Source organism: Maniola hyperantus, chromosome 12 (assembly GCF_902806685.2).
Source record: "Maniola hyperantus chromosome 12, iAphHyp1.2, whole genome shotgun sequence".
Taxonomy (NCBI): domain Eukaryota; kingdom Metazoa; phylum Arthropoda; class Insecta; order Lepidoptera; family Nymphalidae; genus Maniola; species Maniola hyperantus.
Genome location: NC_048547.1, coordinates 4,800,529 through 4,826,699, shown reverse-complemented (window position 1 = coordinate 4,826,699; position 26,171 = coordinate 4,800,529). Strand labels below are relative to the sequence as shown.

The window sequence follows — 26,171 nt, the reverse complement described above, 5'->3', positions numbered from 1 at the left end:
TCGAATAAAAAATAAAAATTCGAAGTAAAGTAAAATATGCTTTATTGTACACCAAAACCAAAACAATAGACATATAACAAAGATAGCATGTACAATAGGCGGCCTTATCGCTAAATTATATTATTTAAGTGGAGTAAAAACTAAAAATCGTGAACCCATCACGGACTAGCTAGAAGGTCCAGTTTGCCATACTTAGCTAACGCAGAGGAACCACTTTGTAAACTTATTCAGCGTTGATCAAGCACTTCTACAAAATGGTCCATCAGCTCTCGGGAGGTCTTGGCGAGGAGGCCGGGTTATCTCTCAACTTACGTTTACATCAATTCCAAGAGCTCTTTATAATTACAAAATTCTTCGCGTGTAAACTGTAGAATATATACAAGATGCTATTTACTTGAGACAACTCGTAATATAAGTTATACTTTCTATTGAAACATTTGAAATTCAAAACACTTTGATTTTCTAGGATAATATCGATACGGGTAGGAGATAAGAAGTCGATAAGGGGAGATAGGGACGGGTCTCTGTCCCTATCTCAATACCAAATTTCGTCTAAATCGGTTAAACGGATGGGCCGTAGAAAGCTAGCAAATAGACAGACACACACACTTTCGCATTTATAATATTACTAGGTGATGCCCGCGACTTTGTTAGAGCCTCAATAGCTCAACTGGTAAAGGATTGGACTGAAAACCGAAAGGTCGACGGTTCAAACCCCGCCCGTTGCACTATTGTCGTACCTACTCCTAGCACAAGCTTCACGCTTAGTTGGAGAGTTAAAAAAAAAAATCACTTTCGCATTTATAATATTAGTATGGATAAGTAGTACCTATAAATTATACTAAGTGTTATTATTACAGAATAATACATAGTACCTATACCTACCTAGGAACTAAATCACAATTGTCGAAAAGTACCTAAAACAAGATATTCAAACCGCGTTTACAGGGTCGTAAAAAATGAGATTAGGCTATTACGGGTCACTGCTACTAGATTTTACGTTCATAGACCCTCGAACCAGAGGAAATGGAATAGGAAAGTTGGTATTTATTACTAGTGGCCTTGCGGGAAAACGAGAGCATTTCTCGTCGTCTCTATTTTAAATTTTTCCATACAGACGTAAAAAATGTTGCATAACATAACACTTAGATAATATTGAAAATTACATTAACTTAAAGCCGATAAATACAAATAATGGAATATGTTTTATAAGGTAACTAAGAAGCTTCCATTCCAGGAAAACAAGGACTTCTTATGTGAGTAAAAAAACCTGAATCGACGCAGACAAAGTAGCAAACATTTTCAGGTTCATTAATAATGATAATTAAGCTCTAATGACCAATAAAAATCAGCTATCATTCAATTTATTTCCATTATTTGAGGTAGGTACTTTTTGTTTTCAATAAAATAAAATAAAGAATACGGTACATTCATCATTAGCATAAATGTTGAAAAGACTATAATGTTATATTCATTTTATCTATAATAGAATGAAATGGAGCGAAGGCAAAGTAGAATTCGAAATTTCAATAAAATACTAATGCGAGAAGTAATTAAAAAATTATCGAAAAAAAAAATTACATGCTCACTGAGGCAAGGAGTGTGTAAGACACCAATTTACCAACTTTGGGATGCTACTGCATATTTTTTTACAGAAAAGTCCAATACTTTTTGGCCTGTACCCGTAGTATAAGATTTTACGTCTCACCAAACGTTGCTAGAATTCGAGAATCGAAACAAAATAACATCAAAGTAAAATGGACCTAAAGAGCCTTGAATTCAAGTCAATCAATTCAATGCCACTGATTTTAATTTCGCAACGTTTCCGCTTGGCACGCTGGCTGTAGATGTGTAGACAAACTTGAGCTGGCTTTAAATTAAGATCCAGTTTACTATAACGCGGAAGTGTTTCGACTCTCGAATTCTAGCAACGTTTGGTGAGACGTAAAATCTTATACTACGGGTACTGAGTACTGACCCCGGAACATCATGATCCGTAGACTATACCTACGAGGACTCCCTTCGCTACGAGAGCTACGACTTACGAGAGACGCATGTTTTTTGTTCGTGCTCTACGCGTAGGTACCTATCCAAGACCTCGCTTTACTATGTAGCAGAGTAGATCTGTGGTATAGGTACCTACATTGTTAATGAAAATGGAAGTGAAGTGTACTTAGCATAGAAATAATGCGTAGTTATAAGATAAATATAAAAGTAAAAATATTTTTTTAAGTTAAGGAGGGACAAGTAGATAAATTGGGCCTGTAGTTCTGACGTATTAATTACCATGTACCTATAGTTTCATTCCATGCTAAACCAAATGTTATTGAATTTTTATTTGTTCTCGCATTTAATAGTAGTAGATACGGGTAGCCTATAGTCCGCGACAGGTAAAGATGCCAATCGGGGTAGAGGCGGGGGGACGCCTCGCACACCTGATGTCACCCGCGCTCGCCCGCACCGGGTTAGCGCAGGGGCTTTGCGGGTGTGCGGGGCGTTACCTCCCCGATTGATATCTCGACCTGTCGCGTACTATCATATCCAGTCATGTTTGGGGCATGGTAACTTGTACCTACATATAAATACACTGTCTGAAGTCCTCTGCATCATTTTGTAATTCAATACCTATGAATAAAAAGAAAGTAAGTACTAACGAAGAAAATACAATTCCTGCAAATCCTTACTTTTGTCTCCTCATTGGTGAATGGTGGATATATGTCAGTTTTCAGTTGCCAATGTAGTGCTCATTAGACGGGAAACGAACACATCCAGGCAACACCTGCGCTCTCCCAACAGGATTCAATGATTGCTAAATCGAATTTCCTCTTCGCTTTTATAAAAGAATTTGATTTTACAGCCACTAGGTACGTTTTTCGGGATTTTCTAGCTTTTACTAGCTTAGGTATGCCTGGGACTTCATCAGTGTGGACTACATAAATCTCAAACCTTATCCCCTTAGGGACTGAATTTTAAAAAAATCCTTTCTTAGCGGATGTCTACGTCATAATAGCTATCTGATCCGTCCAGTAGTTTGAGCTGTGCGTTGATAGATCAGTCAGTCACCTTTTCCTTTTATATACATACCTACATAGATTTGATACTAAATGATGCCCACTACTTCATCCTATGCCTATGCTTAAAAGGGCCACTTTTAGGCATAGGCATAGGCCTGTAGGAAGGAAAATAAATCTGTACTTATAGGTATACCTACTTATTATAGATGGAGAAGCTGACTAACTGACATATAAACGTATTGCTCTAACCGTTCAATCTAGAAACGCATATTTCATTAAGGTACTTAGGTTTGCCCTATTATGTATAGAATCGTCAAGGTCTGCACCAGTAGGTTCGTAGTCGAAACTCCACGGACACGTATGAAGGGATTTGTCTCCTCGTTTCTAATTCGAACCGCTACGAAGACGCCCTTCCGGCATCAGTTTTCTCTTCTACTTTTAATATGGGCACCTTCAAGTTAAGAGTGAATAGGCATATTCTAGGCAAGCGCGCTCCATCTTGTCTCTCATTGTGCAACATGAACAAACAGACGATTGTAGGTATTTACCGAAGGTATGAGCTTTGCAAAGATTTTTATATATATACCTACCTACTTAATTAACTCATATTTTTGCCTCTAAAAGCACTTCCTTTAGGACTCAAAGTCTATTTGCGTAAAGAATGTCGCCGAGTTTTCCAACGTTCGCCTTCTCTTTGAAGTTTAATTTTAATACGTTAATTTTTTGCCTTAGTTATAGAAGTTGTTTGAACTTGCAAAGAAAGTCTATTTTCTTACCTAGCCCCTACCTGTTACTTTTATTTATAGGTGACGCCAAACTTCTTAAAATGTTCCTTTTCCACACTGATTTTCTAAAGAACTAGGATTACGGCACGAAGTCGGCTTGCTTTAAGAGTTGTAAGACGTCTGTAGATGCGACCTGGCTTTTCTCAAGGAGTCTTGGAGGCGTCCACTCCAACGCTTCAAGAGTCGACCGTGATTTTGTGGAGTTGTGGCTGTAATTCTATGTGAATACTAGTGCTAGTATCTATACCTAATTGATCTTCATATCTTATTACCTACGTAATAAGATATGAAGGATCATGTCTACCTAGTAGTAGATCATATAGAATCATAAGAACCTAATTAGGTAGGTACCTACGCACGTTACACACAAGGTTTTTAGGGATAAATTTTCAAGTAACGTAAAAGTTAGGTGCCTACACCCAGACTAACTTTTCAAGTCAGGTTCAACTGTTTAGCCACTATTTGACACTCGCGGGTGAGACAAGGTGGCTATACTAGCTTCACATGCGGGCACCGGTTGACAGCCCCCATTTGCAGAATAAACTTAGGTAGGTAGGTACTCGTATATTTAAGTACGATATAAAAAAAAATAGCTCGGAATAAATATTAAATGTTAATAAGAACCCTTTGCGGGAAAAGTCTGTTAATAACCGCCAAGAGAGCATCTCAAAGCGTAGCTATTTTGGCTATAGGTACCTACGTCTACCTACTGCTGAAAAATTCACCGTATTTGAAATTTTAAATTGCGAGAGAAAGCAAGCGCGCCCCGTATTTCTCATCAGAATGAGACGCGAATAGTCAAACTGTGTTGGTAGGTATAATATAAAGAATATGAAATACTATGATAATCTTAAAAGGATATATATTATTATAGGTACCTACCTACACAAATTATGTTATGTTAACCTACATATTACGAAGTTTTTATTTATTGGTGCGTTTTGCACTCAATTTCATCATAACTCTGGCATCGGTAAAATGACATATTATGTAAAGAAAGAATCAGATACCTTTATTTGGCCTCTACAGTAAGTAATTAGGTAAGTACCAAAGTTGTATTATAGAATCAGAAGCCTTGATAACAGGGTGATACCTACGTTAACTGCGGACGAAACTTATTTTCTAAATAATCCGATATATAAACCAAATTATGAAAAATAGGTACCTACAAAAATATATCTAACCCAGAAGGTCAGGGACTTTCTACTGACGAGCTTATTTCGCTGCACCTGAGTTCGCAGTTTAAGTAGGTAGGTACCTATTAAACTATAAGAGTTTTAAGTTTTACAGTAAAATACGTCTCAGAACATATAAGGAGGGATACCTACTAAATCTTGCGCCCTAAACTTTAGCTCCCTCGTTCTTTGTACGAGTTTCTGAGAGGAATAGAAAGAACAATCACTAACGCAAGTTAGGGGCTTTGTTCTTACAAACGCCGTCCCTTGTGATTAAGTTTTATACTCAATAGCGATAGAAGTTTGGCTTTTGTCAGCGGTTATCTAAACGTTAGGCGAGATTCGTGGGTAGGTTGATGAATGACGAGTGACGACCTATTTGGCACTGTGGTTTACTGGCAGAAATCCATTATTTACCTAAATACATAAACTGTCTGTTTGGATTTCAATAGATGCGATAGAAGTTTGACTTTTGTCAGCGGTTACTAAAACGATTGCCAGATTCGTGTGATTGATGAATAATGAGTGACGATTAATTTGGCAGTGTTTTACTGACAGAAATCCATGCAGTCGCAACTATGAGTCGCAACTTGTAGTCGTGATTGCTTTAAGCAGTCTCTGTATTGCTCTTTGAAAGAATTAAGTATGTATTCGGTAGGCTTATATTATATACTGTGCTTATATACCTACATCCTAGTGACAATTCTTAACAAACTTTTTTATTCTGAAAGTGGTTAAAATAGAATTTAATTATGTAATAAGGTATACGCTCACTTTTCGTTCGTTCATATATAACTTGTAAGAAAAGCTTTTGGCACACCGTTAGAGACGTCTATGGTCTAACTCAAGAAAGTGATTGTTTTCATGCGCTACTCGAAAACTTTAATAAAGAAGACCAAGTTTTGAGGTTCAAGATTTAGTACCCTCATACACTTTAGTATTGAAACTTAGAAGTACCTAATATCCTTTAGAACTCGCCATCATGTTACGTTCATAATTCTTAAGTTTGAAAGCGTTTTACAATCGATGGACTGGAAAGTTTAATATTCTGAGATTGTATGAAACTACGAACCGTGAAGAAGTTTGAACGAGAAACTTCTTTTACCCTTTACCTACGTAACGTAATTACTTTTAAATTCATGTGTCTATTTAATTAATTAGATGTTGCAGTTGCTTGTAAGCACTACGCAGAAAGCTGAAATGTTTTTTGACTAGGTAGGTACCCCAAGTAGCTTGTGCGTGCGACATCATTCATATGATTATGGATGTAAGTAGGTTTTTCTTTAAATCCGATAATATCAGTGCCTCAAGTTAATAAGAGAATAACTCAAATTCAAAAACAAGTAACGATTATATAGATGCGAAATACCTACTATAAATCATTAAAAAGTTATATTTTTGCTTCTCCTGAAAAAGTCGAATTCGAGTTGTTCCCTTTTGTACTGTTGTCCTTTCGCTATCCTAGCCTAAAACATGGTTTTCATAATATGATTGTTTAGAATATAATATTGTGATCACTTATCAGGATCTAGGAACGCCACGCCGCCGCTGCCGTAGTGCCTATTTACATTACTATTCAGTCTATTTACTTCTTGTTCAGTAATGCAATTTTTCGCCTCTAAAGTAGGGGATTCGTTACTAGATTGCGAATGAGATCACTATGAGTGTTGCCGCTTTTTATTTTTGGAACTGACCATTTAATATTTGTACACAATATTAGTAAAATTTGGAAAATGATTTGTTAGAACAATAAAAATTTAAATAACCACATGATTCGAACACTTACCTACAAAAATCCTGTTTCTATAATTTGACGTCAAAAATCTTTAAGTATGTATCTATAACATGCCTATAGTCCGCGACAGGTAGAGATACCAATCGGGGGCTGTGCGGGTATGCGGGGCGTTCCCTCCCCGATTGCCATTTCAACCTGTTGCGTACTATAATTTATCTGCATGCATTTCCAGTACTAAAAAGTGTTGCTTGGGGCTCCGTCTGGGCGTATTGAGAAAAACACAATGAATATCTTTCGATAATATTTATATAATCTTTTGATAAAACAGAAGCACAATAATGCAACAAAATAATAGTTATCAATCGATATTACAATAAAATAAAAAAGACAAGGTCGCATCCAAATACTTAAGCCAACTTAGATTACAGACTAAAGATATTAGCAAATATCTATATAGACAGACTTCAATCTAAGTTTTGACCTCGATTGTTTCACTTAGGGCGCGTCTAGGCGAGTCCTAAATAAGCAAAACGATAGACCGATTTGCGAAATTATTTCGCAATGTACTTGCACGTTGCAATAATAATTTAGGATTAATTTCGACAAAGCCGATGATCAAGTTCATTTTTAGGGTTCAATACCTCAAAAAGAAAAAAAGGAACCCTTATAGGATCACTTTGTTGTCTGTCTGTCAGGTCGCACTTGGCTGATTTCCTAATATAAAACAATTCATCCTCTCTAATTGTGACAGAGTGTTACACTAATGCAGCTCTATCGTTTTTTTTGTGTTTTCGTTTGCACATACATATTTCGCTGATAAGTAATTATTATTGTTTTTGTAATGTAATTATTACTGCCAATCCGTACTTGGCCAGCGTGGTAGACTATAGCCAAAACCCTTCTCACTATGAGAGGAGACCCGGGCTCTGTAGTGAGCCGGCGGCGTTGGGTTGATCATGATGATGATGATGATTGTTTTTGTAAAAATTCTGTGTAACTAAGTGATTAATAAATAATTTCCAATTTCAATTGAGCGTCCAACGGCGCTGAGGACACTGACAGCGAGGCTAGTCTACGGACTCTAAGTCACTCAGCGTGTTATGAGAGATTCTTTGAGGGGTCTGAAATGAAGTGATTCGCAAAAGAACTAAATCTAGGTATCTAACACATCATACTATTTAATCCTTATAAACTACACTTAATACTCTTAAATGCTCGTAAACTCCCAAAGCATAACGTCCAGCTGCTTCAGTTGTTATTGTCTTCCAAGTCCTGTAACATAACACGAGAAAATATTGTTTTAATAACAAAGCAAATTTCAAAAACTAAAACCCGAATATAATGCGCAAAAATTGCTTCTCGCGCGCCACTTTAACAAAAGTAGACTTTTAGTCCTTATTTTAAAGGTGAACCTCACTTTTGACATGACAGTTGACCTATAGAGTTAAATAGGCGCCATTGAGAAGTCATTTTGTACGGACTATACTTCCCCTTAAAAACTCTGTTAAATACGCACAGTTTAGGTATATTTTGATATATAAAGATTACTTATATATTCTTGGAATCTACACAACAGAATTTTGCATTTGATATCAAACTCATGATGCATTTATCTCATAGTTATTTTTTTCAAGTCGTATTTGTGTTTGTCATATCGGCCATATTAGATTTGTCATTACGTCATATGCTTAAACACTTGGGACACTGGGACAAAGCTAACGACAACGCATTTATTAAAATCGAATGTCACAGACCCCGCGCTATATTTTTGGTACTAGAGGATGCCCGCGACTTCGTGCGCGTGGATTTAGTTTTTAAAAACCCCGTGGGAACTCTTTGTTTTTCCGGGATAAAAAGTAGCCTATGTCCTTCCCAAGATGCAAGCTATCTCTGTACCAAATTTCGTCAAAATCACTTGAACGGTTGAGCCGTGAAAAGCCAGCAGACAGACAGACACACAGACAGACAGGTATGAGTGACAGAGACAACGCTCTACAAACCTAAAATGTCATCCAAAAGCCCGATGTTCATCACTTTCTGTTTTCGCTATAAAAACAGTCACTCTTAAAAAGTTTACCGGTTGCTCCTTTTCTAAAACTAAGGCGTAAAACGTCGTGGTATTTTCAACGCTAATAATAATAATAATTAGCATCGCCGACGCTCGCATTAAGACAGCTCGCCGAGCTTAAAATGTTCGTTGCCCGAAACTAGTTAAGCTTTATTTACCACCTTCATAATAGCTTCCATTAATTTTATTGTACCTACTACGAATTTTATAGGAGTTGCACTTTTGTAAGAAATGGATTTTTTCTAGGATTCCGTACATCAAAAAAGGAACCCTTATAGGATCACTTTGTTGTCTGTCTCTCTGTCTATCCGTCTGTCGTGTCTGTCAAGAAAAACTATTGGGTACTTCCCGTTGACCTAGAATCATCAAATTTGGCAGGTAAGTAGGTCTTACAGCACAAGTAAAGGAGAAAATTCAAAAACCGTGAATTTGTGGTTACATCACAAAAAAAATGTGTTTACGAAAAAATTAATTTACTAAATCACAAACTGAAGTATATAAAAGTATTAAGTACTTATCGTATAAGGTAGGTAACTTGTACGATAGTACGGAACCCTTCGTGTGCGAGTCCGACTCGCACTTGACCGGTTTTTTTTATTAAGTAAATTATTCCATTGCGGACCAAAGTCTCACTAACCACAAAAATTTTAAATTTTCAAGTTAGAAACGTGACACCGGAGTTACATTACATTTTCTTGTCCATAATATTACACACGTTACAATAAAGACCGAAACTCAACTGCAATTAAAATTATTAATTAAGACCGTTAAACTCCAAATGTAATTAAAATTATATGGTCCACTTCATTGAAAAAAGTGGTTATTTCAGCACAATCAATTTATTCAATAAAGTGAACACAAATAAGAATCCGGTTTGCCCAGAACCGTCCAATCAAGTTTTAAAAAAATATAATCCAAATGAAAAGAATTCATTCGAGAGCATTTATGCAAAATGGAAATTGTAAAATTTCTGTATAAATTTCTACTGAATTTTTTTCTTTCACTGCTACCAGCGTAGTGAGAAGTTGGAACAATAAAACAAAACAGTTGGAGAGCTAGTGGGAAATCTTCTATGAAATGAGTACCTATTTGATAAAAGCTTGAATGTTTTAGTGCCTTTTCTGGCCAGTTTCCAAAAATATCTATTAGTCACGGCCGCGCCTGCCTGAATATTGCTTATTTTGTTGCAAACAATCTGTAAACTAAACTACATTCACAGGTCTAAATACAGTGCTATCCTTTTCTGCATAGAACATTATGAAAGGGATAGAAGTAACTATATTTGGACATTTTAGTTTAGGTAAGTGATTGTGGAGAACAAAATAAGCACCATTATTTATTTTCAAACATAAGTAATACAGTCCTCAATGATTCTAGTGTAAACAATCTCTAGACTAATATAACAGATTTAAAGAATATTGCTATCTTTTCATAATGCTTCCTGTAGAAAAGGATAGCATTACATTTTTACATTTATATGAATGTCAATTTAGTTTAGTTTAAAGATTGTGTAGAAATAAGGATGATGACTACTAGTCACATCAGCGACTTTGTATCAAACGTCAAAACGCTCGCCTAGTATGGCAGCTTGTATTAAATACACAAATGTGACGTCATATACATTAAAATGAAAAAAATGAAATAAACATTTGACGTACTTGTAATTTGACGTCCTTTTTTAGCAAACTTAAAACTAGCAGCGAATGTGGATTTTACGAATTTTGGAAGACCCTCTATTTGATAGTTCCCAAGAAATAACTTATTTTTGACATATTCCCTCATCATGCCAAATAGCCACATTAATTACATAAACATAAAGAAATATAATTTTGAGATTGATGACTTACCGGAAGATCTACAAAGCACATGACATGTTTACACACAAAATTTCCCACAAGCTCCTACCTCAGACCGAAAATCCAATACTCACAGTGGGATCGCAGTCGGCACAATGCCACGAGTAGCCGCGCTTTTTCGGATTCTTATTCAGCGGCGGCTCGAGACAAGTAAAGTGGTACCGCTTGCTACACTCGTCGCATCTAAATAAGAACAATCACTTTAGACTTCCTCATACAAAGTTTTATTTTACCTACACTTTAAGAAAAATTTCTAAATATAATAATTTTCAAATACATATCAAAAACTACGGAACCGGCAGCATTCAAACCTCGCGTCTCTCTGGAGTCTAAAACTTACTAAGTTCGATTTCGGTAAAAAAAATTATAACCTAAAAACCTACATTTCTAAGTGCAATTATTAGGATTTCATTATCATTCAAAAGCTCAAAACATATCAGGAGGAAAAGGAAAGTATACTATGTGTACTGTGTAGACTGTACAGTAAATTGCAATACAACGTAGATTCATATTTTCTCTATGAAAAAGCGCCCCCCCGTGCGAACCTGGGTTAATTCAATAACAATAACAATAATTATTATTATTTTGCAATGCCTTAAAGACTCATGTTGATGATAGATTTATGGAACTTAAAATATGTATCATGTATAGTACGCGACAGGTCGAGATGACAATCGGGGTATAAGGCGGGGGGACGCACGCCCCGCATGTCACTCACGCTATCCCGCGCCGTCCCCATCCTGATTGCATTCTCGACCTGTCGCAAACTATACTTGCATGATAATATTGTGTACATGAAAGCAATTGAATGAATGCAAACGATACGAAATAATAATAAAGTAAAAAAATCATGCTTCAATGTTGCTTATTCAAAGTTGTTTTCAAACAAGTCAAGACGATTTCGCGTCGATGAAATGTGGACAGACTCTTATGCATCTATTTTCACTTGGCAGCGAACCGAAGAATTCCTATTTCCCTTTTAACTTGCCTTTTAACTCAACGCAACGCTAAAAAGTTGGCTGCGAGAATAGTTCGTACTTGCTTGAATTGTAAAGTTGTACGGAATAAAATTTGTTTTGAATGTTTAAATATCTGTATAATTTCATTTAAAGGAGTTGCTTTCTTCTTTCTCCTTGATTGTCTTTTGTCGACAAGTTTAAGCGGAAGAATTATGCAATCGAGACTAAATACAGTAGTATGTTTATGGATATCAATTTTATATAATTCATTAATTTTAACTTCTCACTCGCCATTTTTGCTCTATGTGACATACCGGACGAGATTGCTAGTGTCGCCAGGTTGCTTGCACACGTCGCAGTGAGTCATGGGAGGGAGCGGGTTGCTCGTTGAGACGCTCTCGGAGTCGCCCACGCTTTTACGGTCGCGACTAGAACGTGATATGTTGCACAGTATTTGTTGCCTAGTGTATACCTGGCGAATGTGACATACCTGACGAGATTGCTAGTGTCGCCGGGCTGCTTGCACACGTCGCAATGAGTCATGGGAGGGAGCGGGTTGCTCGTCGAGACGCTCTCGGAGCCACCCGCGCTTTTACGGTCGCGACTAGAACGTGATATGTTGCACAGTATTTGTTGCCTAGTGTATACCTGGCGAATGTGACATACCTGACGAGATTGCTAGTGTCGCCGGCCTGCTTGCACACGTCGCAATGAGTCATGGGAGGGAGCGGGTTGCTCGTCGAGACGCTCTCGGAGCCACCCGCGCTTTTACGGTCGCGACTAGAACGTGATATGTTGCACAGTATTTGTTGCCTAGTGTATACCTGGCGAATGTGACATACCTGACGAGATTGCTAGTGTCGCCGGGCTGCTTGCACACGTCGCAATGAGTCATGGGAGGGAGCGGGTTGCTCGTTGAGACGCTCTCGGAGTCGCCCACGCTTTTACGGTCGCGACTAGAACGTGATATGTTGCACAGCATTTGTTGCCTAGTGTATACCTGGCGAATGTGACATACCTGACGAGATTGCTAGTGTCGCCGGGCTGCTTGCACACGTCGCAATGAGTCATGGGAGGGAGCGGGTTGCTCGTCGAGACGCTCTCGGAGCCACCCGCGCTTTTACGGTCGCGACTAGAACGTGATATGTTGCACAGTATTTGTTGCCTAGTGTATACCTGGCGCATGTGACATACCTGACGAGATTGCTAGTGTCGCCGGCCTGCTTGCACACGTCGCAATGAGTCATGGGAGGGAGCGGGTTGCTCGTCGAGACGCTCTCGGAGCCACCCGCGCTTTTACGGGCGCGACTAGAACGCTATACAAATATGAACAAAAAGTTTTCAGTTATTTCGATGTCCATAGGACCCAGCAGCTTTAGCATAATTTCACACCGCACTTGAATCGTGTGCCACTCGTCTGTCAATTTTGTCCTTCGACGTACGACACTGTTGCAAGATCGTTTCAATCAAGCAGACACACGTCAAGCAATGTTAACATGTTTATGTCTACAATAGTATTCAGACAAGTAACAAATGTGTCTGTATGTGTGTGCGTGTGTGTGTATCGACATACACTTATGTCCGTCACCTAGATGCAAGCTACATATATCTACACCAAATAGATGATGCCCAAGTCTCTATGTGGATTTAGGGTTTTAATATTCCCGTGAGAACTCCTTGATTTTTCGGGATAAAAAAGTAGCTATGTCACTTTCCAGATCTTTAACTATCTTCTTCTTTGTCGTATCACTCTTGGCAGAGCGGTCGTGGTCATCACGAAGCAACGTCTTTGAGGGCAGATGTTATATGCCTCACGAGCATTCGCCATTTCTCCCTGCTGGCTGACAGCCTGGTACACTCGTGCAAAGGACCGCCCACAGCAGACTTAATTTGGTCGGTCCATCGCATGGGTGACCTTCCTCGCCCTCTGGTGCCCTCCACCTTGCCCTGCACGACAAGACGCTCAATCGAGTCACTCTTTAACTATACCAATGCAAAAAATCACGTCGATCCGTTGCTCCGTGATTGAAGGACAAACCAACAAACAAACACACTTTCGCATTTATAATATGGGTAGTGATAGTATGGATGAAATTTCTAAAGAAATGTCATGTTCGAAATGATCCAGTGGTAGATGTTCACGAGTCACAAGACAACAATCGCCTAGTTAGAGCGAGCGACGTTTTATGGAAGACATACTTCACACATTAGGTCCTTTATTCGGCTCGCGAGGGGAACTGTCTTTTGTTATCACATCACGTATTGTTAGCGTCTACAAAGGGTAAAGATGCTTTAAAAAGTTTCCCTCAGACGGATCTTGAAATGTACCTCCTTGTTACAATTTGTATACCTACTGGGTGACTTTTAGTTTTAGACGTTGAATACTACGGAACCCTAAAAACCTCTATGAGTTGGTAATTTATCTAACACTATAAGTTAGTACAGTTGATTCTATTGGCTAAATATGTATGTTTGCTAGGTATTCGTATTTTTAGGGTTCCGTACCTCAAAAGGCAAAACGGAACCCTTATAGAATCACTTTGTTGTCTGTTTGTCTGTCAAGATACCTACAGGGTACTTCCCGTTGACCTAGAATCATGAAATTTTACAGGTATGTAGGTCTTACAGCAGACATTAGGGAAAAAATCGGAAAACCAAGGTCACAACACAAAAAAAAAATTTTTTTTGAACAAATAATTAGTTGTTTCACTTATAATGTAAGATTACAATACCAAGTAGGGTATCATATGAAAGGGCTTTTCTTTTTACATATTTAGATAACATTTTTGTCCCGCAAGGATAAAGAGTCACCCAGTATAGAGAAGTGTCCAGAATACATAACATTTTTCAATGGTTAAATAATGTAAACATGTTATACAATTTTATAGCAGTCTGTATATTACTATAGGACCATAATGGCACCGATTCTGTTGTCTTTCTCTAAAATAAATTTAGAATACCTGCATCTTTTTCTTTTTAATATTGCTAAGAAAGGACAGGACATGAATTTTACATTCAAAGACTAAATTGTAGTGCACGCTATAAATTTAAACAGGCTCACGACTGGCAGCTAAAGTCGCGAGGTTTGACAGCTCTAAATTAAATTTAAAACTGTCAAACTGTGTCTGCCCCTTTCATATTACATATGTAAGATGATAATATTCTAAAATCTAGGTGTGCTCAGAATCAGTACCAATGTGCGCAGTGTGATAAAATAAGCTTTTTCAACTTGATAAATAGGTCGAAAATGCGGATTAATTAATTAAATTCGACGGACGCCTATTGAATAGGACTCAATTATACTTTTTTATATGTAGTATAGAAATACTTTTTTGAGATTTTTAAAAACACAAAATTAATTAATGAGGATTTTAAAATAAGTTTATCTATAAATTGAAGTTCATTTAATTGTGACTTAATTCATCTGAATTAATAACTATTTACCTTTGGCTTTGTAGACTCTGTAGGTGTTTCGGCTTTCTCCTGATTTGCAAGAACCTTAGGATCCTTATCGTTAGCAAGCTTGCAAATAATAGGGGAAATCTCAGTACAAAATTCTCTCGTAAAGTTTTAACGGACCTTTGTACTCAGGCTGAGATATAAACAGCGTTATTTGACAGCTTTGATTGACTTTAATTTAATATATTTCAGTACACTAACAGCAAGTACCGAAATCCTTCGTGTCCAATTCGAAGTCTGAGCAAACTCGTGCGCTCTATAGATCTCAGCCTTAACTTAGACTTCAAGACAAGATGTATATAGTACGAGACAGGTCGAGATGGCAATCGGAGTATGAGGCAGGGTGACGCCCCGCACACCCGCACAGCCTCTGCGCTAATCCGGTGTGGGATAGCGCGGGTGACGTGCGGGTGTTCGGGGCGTCCCCGCCCTGGTCGCCATCTCGACCTGTCGTGTACTGTACTTACGTTTTCAGGCGTGGTAGCTAAAGGATCAGGAGTGTTGAGAGGCAGCGGCGGTGGTAGATTCAGCAAAGTCTTCGGCGTTTCTACGTCAGTGTGCTAAAAAATATATGAACAATATTACAATCACGATCATTTAATTAATAGCCTATAGCACTCCACTACTGGACTAAGCCCGTAAGGCTTTTAATTTTGGTAACTCATAAAAAAAAATTCGAAACAAAAATGAGCTCAGCCATCACAAATTTTAACCATGGTCTAACTTTTAAAACAATTTTTAATATAAAACGTTACCTTAGGATGTTTCTTAATAACTGCAGGAGGTGGTCCATCATTGCTGTCCGTTGGCACATAGAACATCTGTGTATCCAAAGAACCATCTGGTTTCGGAATCGGCTTGATCTGAAAAGACCACGAATATCAGGAACTTTTCCGATAGGTAGTACAAAATAAGTAAAAAATGTGAATAAGAAATCATACTTTAATTGTGATCCTAGGATGTGGAAGTTCAGGATTTTCCATGTCTTGGGTCTTCTTCTTACGCTTATGTTTATGTGATTTGGACGGCGCACGCAACAGATCTGGAGAATATCTAGATCTGTGCTTCTCCTTCCTTCGTTTCCTATTCGCTTTGTACATCGCGATATCGGAAGATAGATTGGCGAGCGTACTTTCTATGGAACTCTCTATGGTTTTACTGTCTCTTTCCTTCGAATCGTTTAGTAACGCGGAAAATGACAAGTTTTGGGTGTACAAAGTGGAGTCCTTCTGCGGCGGTACGTTAGCGGAATCATTTGAATGTTCGTTGTGGGAATCATTCGGACTGTCAGCCACTATTGGTGTTATTGACATTAATGGAGTATTTGTCAAAATGGGCGACGTGAAACTTCGCTTATGAATTTTCTTCGCTGAGATCTCAGTTTCCCCGCCTGATGTTGACACATATTCCTTCTTAAATTTTGGCCTTTTGTCTCTCTTTAATTTCAATTCTACACTTTCGTTTTCTTCTGTGAATTCGTATGGTTTGATCGTCACTTTAATAGGCGATAAGTTCTCTGTTGGAATATTAAGTTTAGGTTTCTCGATCTTGTGAGACTTTTCCAGTTTGGGTTTGGGCGGCGGCGAGTTCGGTAAGGAGCCAGGGCTGTGTGGTTCCGATATAATCGCTCCGTCTTTGCTGTATCGGATTCGCGAACGTCGAGGGACTTTCTTTTCGAGAACTTCTGGCTCCGAATCAGAGGTTTTATCACATTCGGAACATTGCCTGTATGAAATAAATTTGACTGAGATTAAAAACTAATTAATAGATGTAGCTAAAAATGTTCAGAAATTCAGAGAAAGTATCTCGTGGGGCCGTCGCCTGAGTGCTGAATGCTATGAATTTCACAAAGTAAACAAGGTAGTCTCACCATCCGTACAACTTGCTCTTCTTGGGCGGGCGCTGCAGCGGCGGGCGCAGGCAGTGCAGGTGGTAGTGGTGGTGGCACGTGTCGCACGCGGCCATGAGGTGCTGCTCGCTGCTGCGCGCGCACACGGCACACTCTCGCGCCGCCAGCGCGCCTGTGGCTGGCGACCAGCACGCACAGAACATTACGATTACAGTGCAAACAAAGCACAACGTTGTAGTGAAACAAATCAAATATTAAGCGTCTACTTGAGCTATGGTCGCTGGTTAAAAAAGAATCGTATTTGTCTATCGAATATTAGATATTTTATCGGGGTTAAAAGGAAAAAGCTGTTTTATTATTCTCAACAATAAATAAAGATAAACAATGTACTGACCTTCCAACGAAGTAGACAAGACCTTCCCTTGGCGAGCGTCCGGGTTGTCGCTAAGAGGAAAACCAACGCCCATCTTAAGTGCAGCCGCGGTGGGTACAGAAATTGACCTGCTGGCCACCGACCATACAGTTTACAATAATTTTGAACATTCCACATCATTATACCATCACCGTCTTAACAAATCAATTGCGATAATTCATACGTTCCCCCTTTTTTTTTCAGCAAACAAGAAAATCTGTTATCTCAATTCCTCCAAAACGTGATGAATAACGTTAATTTAAAAAGCGTTTAGATTTTTCCCTTAATTGAAGAAAACGAAATAAGAATACATATACATAGTTGGCGTTGATATAAAAGTCTTCCTTAAGTTGTTGTAATTACAAACTTTGGAAGCAATTCCAGTTTCAGGATCATATTAATGGCTTGAGGCTATTAATATGGCATGCTCAAACAAATAAGAGTTGTTTATATTGCTCGATAATAATTCATAAGCAAATTATACAAGCAAACAACATCTAAATTATCTTTTACACTTCTCCCAAGCAGTTGCGAAATTCTAGCAGGATTTTTTTTTAAAGAATATTAGCCATGTTAATTATGACTAATATTCCCGTTTCACCTCCAACTTAGCGAAAAGCTTATGCTAGGAGTAGGTACGACAATAGTGCAACAGGTGGTGTTTGAACCTTTCGGAATTCAATGCGCTCCTTAACCGTTGAGTTATGGAGCTCTTACGAAAATTCTGAGCTAATTTTGTAAATTAAATTTAAATTAAACTATTTAAATTAAATTAAAAATTAAATTAAACTGTCCGGGATGGGTTTCTGCAATTTTACTGGTGTAAGTGTACTTTACCGTTTGTGCAACTGCTGCGGTGTCACTTTGGGCGTAGAGCGCGCTACGACGGGCGGCAACAGGGGCGTGTCCTCCAGTATAGCAGGCAACGTCTTCTTTGGCCGTATCGTCACTATTGCATCATAGATCTTCTGGAGGCCTTGACGCGTTGATGTGAGTTTTTCTAACGCCTTGGTGTTTTCCTTTGAGGCCTGTGAATATTTACTTACCGTGTCATCATTACTTCAACATTAAGCAAATAGCTACCGCTTTACACCTCTTGCCAACTTCACTGAATGTGTAATGCGTCTGAGTGGACTCTAATTAACAAAGGGAACAAGTTTCCGCCATGTTGTGACGTCTTAGCTAGAAACATAGACCGCATCGCATAATCACCAGGTGAGATCGCTTTCAAAAAAAAGACAAAGTAATTTGCACTACTGACCTCATCATAATCCGTTCGTAACTTCTCATCGTCTGCCACCAACTTCTCATTCTCCTTAGTGAGTCTCTCCAGAGATTTCCTTAGCGAGGTGACGCGCGTGTTTCTCTCGAGGTAGTACCCTACGAACTCTACGGAGAACGCGGGGGGCACGTGCCAACGTCTGGACACGTCTTTTAGTGCTGCCATCTGTTGAACGATATAATAATAGTGCAAAAGTCTGCGATATGTCGCCAAATGTAAGTTATAGCACAGAATAAGGATATACTACATACAGAGCTTATACGAAGCCGAACGAAAAAAAAAGGTCTCGTCGCTTGTACAATTATTGCAAATCCTCAAGGCGATTACGAGAAAAAGTGGTACCACCTCCACTTGACCTTATAGCACGAGGTGTACGAACACCGCGTGGTACAAGGTCGAGGGGAGGGCACACGTCCACGTGGTCGTTCCCCATTGGTAGACGGACTTAATAGACGGTGGACACCAACACAAGTCGCTGGAGGAAGATCGCACGAGCAGCAGTGAAAGAGAATTCATAGCCACGACCACTATGCCAAGAATGGACGGTTAGATGAAGAAGAACTATTTTGTCACCTGTGCGTCCTGAAACTCAAGCGCGTGCGTATCGACGCCCATACATTCGGCCTTGCGCTGGAACTTTCGCATCGCTGACGCGCTGCTGTAGATCATGCGCGCCATCTTCTGCGTCGGCACTGAACGTAAAATTACACTTTCTTACGCTGGTCATACACGAGCAACTTTACCGTCAAGTTTGCAGTAGACTTCAAGCCATACACTTTTAAGTGTGCATGACATCATACTCACTGATTGCCAGACGCCGCTTCAAGTCCGCTGCAAACTTAACCGGTAAACTTGATCGTGTATGGCCAGCTTTAAAGCCCTATCATATTGGTGGTTTGCGAGCATATTATTTCTGTAATTTCGTAAACGTGCTTTTACATAATGTTACGTACTGCAGGATTTCTCTCTTATTAGCATAAATTCATACTGTCACAATATTTCACTCCTTCAATAAACGGCGCAAGGTTGCCTATCTGTCGGTATTCTACAGGGTATACTTCAATGTGCTAAAGAACTATTATAGTACGCGACAGGTCGAGATAGCAATCAGAGCGCCCCGCACACCACTGGCACCACAGGCACTGTGCGAGTGTGCTGAGCGTCTCCTCGCCTCATACTCCGATTACCATCTCGACCTGTCGCGATATATATTTGATCTAGTTCTCCCCTCGTCATTTTACTATCGAACCGCGAGGTATCGTTCCACTGACACACAACAAGCGATTCTAATAATATGCACTGCTAGAATATGGAATACCCTTTCGGTTACCGTTTTATCCGTCAACTCCAAATATTGAGACTTTCAATAGAAGAGGGAATAGCTCCTTCTAGGCAGGCGCGCTCCACCTTAGACTGGAGCATAGGCATCATCACCTTCTTATCAGTCAAATACATGGCTAAAATTTTGTGCTAGGTTAGGTTGGGTGAGTACAGCACAACAAAATACATACCCCAAGGTGGATTTCTGTTCTCTTTCTGTTGTGAATACTTTTTTCTGTATTTGATCAATTTACGTTGTATCCTTTTTTTCTCCTCTTCATTAACTTTGTTTTGTAACTCCTGTTTGCTGTCGTGATTCAAGAAAAACATAAATTATAGTTCATACAAAAAATACCTATCAGGTATAACAGTTTGGTCTGGGAACAATTATATCATTTTGTTTAAGTCAATATAGCTCGAGCAGTCTAAGAGCGGTTAAACACTGCATCCGATCCGAATCCGTGAAAATACGGATATAAAAAACTCTGACCGAAATCGGATATTGCTGTTGCACTAATCCGATCTCTGATCCAAATCCAAGCTCCGGATCCGATGTAATGCGAAAGCGTTTGTACAAACAAAACTACGGCTACTTCGGTCTGAATTTCTTCCGAATTGAAGATTCACAGACTGAGAGAAATCGGATGACGGATGGCGAATGACGGATGTAGTGCGTAAACTACCATACAAATAGTTCTACTTTGGAACGTATTTTCACGGATTCGGATCGCATGCAGTGCGTAACCGCTTTAACAGGACATTTTTCCACATTGTTCGAGAATTGTAAGAACAGTCTAACAGAATGGAATAAATATTACACTTATCTGTAATACCGAACAGTCGAACATAACGGCCTTCTTAACAGAACGGAATAGACGTAAGAGGTCCCAGGTTGGGCTCCGAGGGACAGAGCAATACAATACAAAATGATGTAGGTATACCGCTTCTCCGTTCTAAGCTGCAGCGCCAGCCAGTTCCGCTTGCGCTTCTTGACGAGCGCCTTGTCGGAGTGCAGGCGGCAGTGCGCGTAGAACGGGTCCGCCTGCTCCGCCTCCTCCGAGTGCGCCTCGGCCAATAGGCCTTCGCGCTGACCACTGCATACAAGGGAACGGTCAGAGGCTTGCAGCAGCCGGCTTGGGCCGCATACAGCCTTGGAAGGCTGACTGCTTTTTGCCGACGAACAGTACAGATTACACATCATCCAATTTTGATAAATAATAACATAACCTAAGTAACCACTTGGCAAGGTATAACTTGCCAAGTGGTAAAAAATTGTGTGATCTTTTTTGACAATTCACAACATTGCTAACACTGGAATTCATAGTCAAGAAAAGGGCCCCTTTAGAGGACTATTCAGACGATATTTGTCATATTCAACCTTAATGCATTGCATAAATGTTGAAACTTGAACATACACATGTCGTCTGAATGGTCCCTTAAATAAGCCCCTATCTTGACTACGAATTAAAATAACTTATCGCCAGATTACGAATAGAAAGATTATATTATTTTTAAATGCACCATTTTTAAAGGCACGATTTTTAAATGTTTACTTTTTAGTTTAGTTTTTGGCAAGGCAGTCCTGTTTTTTGAAATTACACAACAAATTTTTACTACTCTTAAGGGGTTCCGAGATGGTCAAGAAGCTTAACGTCAAGCACGTAGTTTTGTTTTGATTGATCAAGCTGCTTGATGCGACCGTCAAGCAGCTTGATCAAGCACACGGCACTTTTCTCATTTCTCGAACACTTTCCGAACGTCGGATCAAGCAAAAATATAAAATCGTATCGATAATCGTCAACCACGTAAATGCTTGACTCAAGCATCAAGCAAACATTGTAAACGGTTAAAATGCTTGGTTCAAGCAAAAATCTACGTGCCTGACCGTCTCGGAAGCACATTAGAGCCGTCAAGTTTTCTCACCAGGTGACGTGGAAGAACGTCTTGCAGAGGCCCGCGTCGCAGCCGACGCACACGCCGGTACGCGCCAGCGTCGCGTCGGCGCACAGCGCGCACGAGCGCGCGCCCCAGCGCGAGTACGCCATCTCGAACAACGTCACGCCTGACAGACGTTCCACCTAGGGGCGACACACGGGAACTGAGCCAGCGCAGTGGCCATGAACCATTTTCAGTCACCACCCAATCACAAACAAAATGAGTATGTTTTCGAATTGAATTTCGAAATTATTAAAATACTAGATGATGCCCGCGACTTCATTCGCGTGGATTAGGTTTTTAAAATCCCGTGGGAACTCTTTGATTTTCTGGGACAAAAGCTACAACATAACTAAAGCGATAACATATAGCTGATATTTGATTTTCTGTGATAAAAAGTAGCCTATGTCCTTCCCCGGGATATAAGCTACCTCTGTACTAAATTTCATCAAAATCAGTTAAACCGTTGGGCCGTGAAAAGCTAGCAAACATACAGACAGACAGACACACTTTCTCATTTATAATTTTAGTATAGTATGGATTATAGAGCCTAATAGAAAACTAAATTTGTTAATTCCATAGAAAACTGTATAAAAATCAACACATACCTCTGAAAAAGCTACTCCTGGTACATAAAGGGCACAGACCAGATGAACCCACGCTCCAACTTCGGTCTCTTTGAAAATACCACCTATAAAGGATATATTATTATTAAACTGAATTTCTTTAACAGCATTAGGAAAGACAATATATATGAAAACGAATTTTTATATTTCATGAAAGCCATCTTATGGCACTTATGACAAGTTGAGACTACCGCCAATTCACAAGGTAGATTCTACTAGAGGAGAGCTAGCAAGAATCTCAGCAGTTAAAGATTATATGATAATGCCAGCAAATTAATGATATGCATATATGCAAACTGTGAATTTTTTTTATGGATCGACAAATTCCTGAAAAGCTGGCAATACATTTGTGGTTCCTCTGATGCTGCAAATGTTTTAGGCGGCGGTAATCGCTTAACATCTGGTTACCCACCTGCTCGCTATACTGTACCTTTGTTGGGGCATAGTTCACAGCTGGGATCAGTGACGCCAGCTTTGCACGCCTCACAGAACCAGGGCTCCGTGGAGGCAGAGCTTATTGTGCTGGACTCACTGGCTACATCGGATACGCCATAGCAGCCTGCAATAGATTATTAACATTAAAATTGGGTATTTGCCTACTTTTGAATTTGATAAATATTATTACTTTATTATAAATTAGGATATTAATATAACTTTATTATAAAAATAATGATGTACACTGAAAAAAATATTAAAAACCAACAATGATTACAACTAGGCAAAACAGCTCACCCTCATGTACTGTAACACCACAGCCATCACATTCTACTATCTCATTGTAATCATCACTCCTTGAGCCCAAGCAACCAGCACAAATCAGTACACTTGCTAGCTCAGGATACTGTAAAAAATATATAGCTCATATTTGTAACCTATAATCTATATGATCCTTATCATAAAATCTCTATATATAAAAATGAATTGCTGAATGTGTTGCTAAGCGCAAATCTCGAGAACAGCTGAACCGATTTCGCTAATTCTTTTTTATAATATTCCTTGAAGTACGAGGATGGTTCTTACGGAGAGAAAAATTTAAAAAATTGTAAGTATTAAAAAAAAAAAGAATCGACTGTTAGGCGGTACGAAGTTCGCCAGCTCAGCTAGTAGCTTATATGTGTAACCTATATGATCATTATCATAAAATTGATATCAAAATATACAAACACAAAAACTCATAACCAGACCACTATTGAGCTTGGGTCTCCTCTTAGATTGAGAAGAAAGGCCATAGTCAGCCACGCTTGCCCATTGCAGATTGACATACTTCACACACCTTTGAGAACCTTGAAGAACTCTCAGGCATGCAGGTTTCCTCACGATATTTTTATTCACAGTTAAACTAAGTGATATTTAATTGCTTAAAAAATACAAAATATAAAACTTGAATACAATGCTGATTTTATGATGACAAATAACTTAAATAAGAATGCCAAGTGTAAGTTTTCAAATTTTCAAGTCGCCAAGTGTAAGTACACTCAACCTATTTTGTTGAGACAACACTCTACAAAGCCGAACTGTCATTCTAAAGGCTGATGTACATTATTTTCTGCAGCAAACTGTAGGCTTCAGTGCTATCATCACAGAAAAAACATGAGAGCATACAATGAAATGACCTTTTATGGTGAAATTATAAACAACCTTTAAATAAAGTACCTTAAACACTTGTTGTTTGGCTTTTTCAAGTAAATCTGTAATGCACATCTCCTCCCCAAGCTTTCCAGTTGTATTCTTATAATCATCCTCCCCTTCTGAACCTGACTGTTCCTCAGAGCTGGCAGTGTTTGTAGCCCCTTCTACAATGAAAAAAATTTAAACAGTCTGAGGGTCGCTTCAGATTTGCAACTAGGTTAATCACAGCTACAAAAATGTTGCTATGAACAAAATTAATGAAAAGGCATAGTCTAGTTGAAGCGAAACTTATCGAGCTTCCCTTTTCTCTTATTTTCTCTAGAACTCACTGAGTAAAGTATGAATATATTTTTAGTAAATAAAGAAACAGAAGGCTGTCAAAGTTTTCAGTTTTAGACTGTTTTAGTGATGTCCATTTCAGAAACTAAACTATTTAGGAATTTGAAATTTAAATTTCAAAATAGTTATATACTGTACTTAAACAACAAATACTGGAAACAACAATTTATAAAGTAGTTCATAAGCTGTGATAAAAAACGAATACTTTTGGGGTTTTCTTTCAGTTTGTTACTGTCTAGCTTCAAATAATGAAATATTTCATACAAAATTTTCATAAAAAAGCAAGGCCCAACTTGCACTTGGCTAGTTTTGTCTATAAGTACTTATCGAAAAGTTTAGTGAGTATAAAAGAAATACAAAAAAGTGTCTATCGGTTACCTTTAATTTTAATGATTCTACCCCTAGATTGACCTTGAAAATTTCAAAGATAGCTTTAGCTACCTACAGTCTGGAGAATGACAATATAGGTTTTCATCCCAGAGTATCCCATGGTAACATAAAAGACGTGAATACTGAATATTCACATAAATTTTTGTAATAAATTGCTGGTAATTCAATAAATTAAAAAAAGTCTCTTACTCTTGTCGTCATCGCTATTTATCGAGTAGTCGTCACTTTCCTCTGGGTGGTCTTCAATACGGAAATCAGAGTCGTCTGAACTCTCTCCCTCTCCAAGATCAAAATCCAATAAGGATTGCGGTTCTACCGGCTTCACTTGCCGTTTCGCAGAGCCTCGGCTCGCTGATGGACATTTTTTCATTAAAAACCGCACGGAAAACAATAACAATTATTAAATAATTTGAAAAAGTTTACTTACGATTACTCATTTTGCAGCGCAAAATGCAAATGCTATTTTTTCACATTATCAGAAAAAGCATGCAAAATGCAAATCATAGTCACAACTTCACAAGTCATAACTGCACTTTGTAAATTGTATTGCAATTGTAATGCTAACAATAATAAATATATTTCTTTGTTCCTACGTTATTCTTTTATTGCATTGTACATATCGCAGGCTCTATTTTATAATTTAATAGCATTTTAATAGGAAATTTGTTTGTGAAAAATCATACGAAATACGAATATTACGAATTTTTCCACCTTTAACCACAGACCAGTAAACCAAAGAGTAAAAAATAAAGATGTCTCGTTACAAAATGTCAGCTAGTTCATTAAGGCCCTTCTACACGATTGAAACCAATCACCAACACCTTGTTTGAGGTCACCTTGGTTGAGTTGATGTTAAAATCGACCGTAAACCAAAAATCAACCACGACGTGGATTGATACCTACTAATTTTGGTTGGTCAACTGAGTGACCTTCATACCACCTCGGTCATGAGCGCATCCCTCACTACTAAGAGCAAATAGATGCCATTGCAAGTATGAACGAACGCCTGTTTACCCATTCGGCTGCGCTATTTGCGTCCCGTTGACCACCACGGACCACAGTCCACAACATTAGCAGTGCCACAATAAACAGTAGGCTGATATTTTTTTTAATTTTGGAAGATTGAGTGCCTTGTTTTGAAATGACTATCGTAGGCAGGTAGTAACTCCACTACTGACAAGTAGTACTACACTACTGCATATACTGAAATCCAATTTGTCGCATGTCCAAATCGATGCATCCAAGGTGACCTCTGTTGGTGGTTCGTTCCGATCGTGTAAACGTCTTGAAGCCTTAGAGTATGACTTGAAACTAAGTAACAGAGAGCCTGTTTTTTCT

At 38.7% G+C, this 26,171-nt stretch overlaps 1 protein-coding gene across 7 annotated transcripts; it reads right to left on the bottom strand.

Moving 5' to 3' along the window:
• Positions 1-6,997: 6,997 nt before the first annotated feature.
• LOC117986786 (PHD finger protein 14) lies at positions 6,998-25,555 on the bottom strand. 7 transcript variants are annotated; one of them, XM_034973642.2, is made up of 21 exons: positions 25,261-25,555; positions 25,023-25,184; positions 24,129-24,268; positions 23,208-23,316; positions 22,906-23,034; positions 22,458-22,540; positions 21,838-21,992; positions 20,856-21,008; positions 20,106-20,221; positions 19,168-19,286; positions 18,574-18,759; positions 18,150-18,340; positions 17,295-17,404; positions 16,922-17,078; positions 15,993-16,776; positions 15,807-15,914; positions 15,519-15,611; positions 15,037-15,114; positions 12,787-12,908; positions 10,708-10,816; positions 6,998-7,981 (listed from the first exon to the last, which is right to left on the bottom strand). In XM_034973642.2, the coding sequence occupies exons 1-21, from the start codon at positions 25,268-25,270 to the stop codon at positions 7,958-7,960; spliced, it is 3,138 nt and encodes a 1,045-aa protein (XP_034829533.1). In that variant the 5' UTR covers positions 25,271-25,555; the 3' UTR covers positions 6,998-7,957. The 7 variants fall into 7 exon arrangements, with proteins under 7 accessions (XP_034829533.1, XP_034829535.2, XP_034829534.2 ...); XM_034973644.2 differs by lacking the exons at positions 6,998-7,981; positions 10,708-10,816 and having other exon boundaries at positions 12,607-12,908; positions 16,922-17,072; XM_034973643.2 differs by lacking the exons at positions 6,998-7,981; positions 10,708-10,816 and having other exon boundaries at positions 12,608-12,908; positions 17,295-17,401.
• Positions 25,556-26,171: the final 616 nt, after the last annotated feature.